We start from the raw sequence: 1,367 nt of genomic DNA on the forward strand, positions 1-1,367 counted from the left end.
AGCCCCTTCCCCACCAGAGGCGGTGGTGTGGGGGGTTGCTGCATGCGAGCTTCCCCCCAACCCTGGCCGGGCGGTGCATGTGTGGCCCACCCTCATCCCGCCCTCCGGGAACATGCACAGAGATGCACCTCTCCTCCCCCCATTCTCAATCTGCACCCCCAACCCTTTCCTTCCCCCCCCATCCTCCCCCACACCTAACCTGCTAGGGTGTGTGTGTGTATTTGTCTGTGTCTGTGCCTTCGTGTGGGAGACTGGGGGGCTGTTGTGGGGGGAGTAGTGGGCACGAGCAGGACTGGGGAGGCTGTGTGGGGGAGTGAGGGGCACTAGCAGGGTGGGGGGGGACTCTAATTTTTATCACGGATTTTGGGTTTTTTAAACAGAGAATTTGTGACTTTTTACCAGGGAAAACCAGGATGTGTGCTGACAAGGCAACAGTTTCAGGGCTTCTGCTGTCACCTTCATGGACAAGGAAGAATTGAGCACACCCCTCCCACATGCAATACTTTATCTGGCTTTTGTTTTGTTTTTTTTTTGGGGGGGGGGGGGGTTGGTCTTTTCCTTTTCACCACACCTAGAAGCCAACAGCTAATTTCGCCAAGGTGAGCTGGTGTTCCCTTTCAAAAGCATTCAGGTGCTTGGCTGGAAGGACTTGCTTACTTATTCAGACTCTAATCTAACAGCCAGATTTGGGGTCAAAAAGGGATTTCTGCCCCCTCCGGGTCACACTGGCAAGGGCAAGGTTTGTTTTTTCCCCCCACTTCCTTCCTCGAGTAAGGGGTGATCCGCCCCTTACATAAACATATGCTCATAATCAGTGAAACCTAATTAAGCTGGTGGAGGGGCGGGCACAATGTGGCCCACCAGCTGGATCCAGCCGGCCAATGACTGGATCCGGCTCCCAGGCGGGCGCCCACCAGTCGGCTGGATCCAGTCTGTGGCCACCCCCGTTGCCCTCCGCACCGTTCGACTCGGGAGACTCGGACGCCCCGAGAAGATACCAGCTCTTGGCCGTGCCCCCACCCTGGGCAGCCATTATCCCCGGACAGCGCGGGGCACGGGGGAAGCCGCCTGCGCGGCGCCGGTGACAGTCCGTGGATGCGGGGCCCACGCCCCACTTAATGCTGGTGCCTCTTCCCCGCATGCATCCCTTCGCCTCGCCGCGCCGCCCCCGGAGCCGGGCACTCACCAGCCCGCGCGGACTCATCCGTCTCCCGCCGCCTACAGCAGCCCTCTGCGGCCGGGGGCGGACAGGCAGAGGCCGCAGAGCCCCGCGCGCATGCGCCGCTGCAGCCAACCGCCGCGGAACGCGCAGTTTGAAAGTAAACGGCCGGCGCCAACTGCCACTTGAGAACTTCGGCTCGTGGCCA

At 60.6% G+C, this 1,367-nt stretch overlaps 2 protein-coding genes across 6 annotated transcripts in view; both read right to left on the minus strand.

Moving 5' to 3' along the window:
• The window catches only part of TRIM59 (tripartite motif containing 59), a 26,748-nt gene that overhangs the window by 15,880 nt on the left and 9,501 nt on the right, over positions 1 to 1,367 (minus strand). The window contains exon 1 of one of the 5 annotated variants that reach the window (XM_006025686.3): positions 1,187 to 1,357. The exons of the other annotated variants lie outside the window; for them this stretch is intronic. Coding sequence (XP_006025748.2) covers positions 1,187 to 1,204 — 18 coding nt within the window. The 5' untranslated portion in view covers positions 1,205 to 1,357. Of the gene's footprint in view, positions 1 to 1,186; positions 1,358 to 1,367 lie in introns of those variants that run through there. 5 annotated transcript variants of the gene reach the window in all.
• The window catches only part of KPNA4 (karyopherin subunit alpha 4), a 72,852-nt gene that overhangs the window by 13,526 nt on the left and 57,959 nt on the right, over positions 1 to 1,367 (minus strand). The gene's annotated exons all lie outside the window — the stretch shown is intronic.

Source organism: Alligator sinensis, unplaced genomic scaffold, assembly GCF_000455745.1.
Source record: "Alligator sinensis unplaced genomic scaffold, ASM45574v1 scaffold869_1, whole genome shotgun sequence".
NCBI classification, from domain to species: domain Eukaryota; kingdom Metazoa; phylum Chordata; order Crocodylia; family Alligatoridae; genus Alligator; species Alligator sinensis.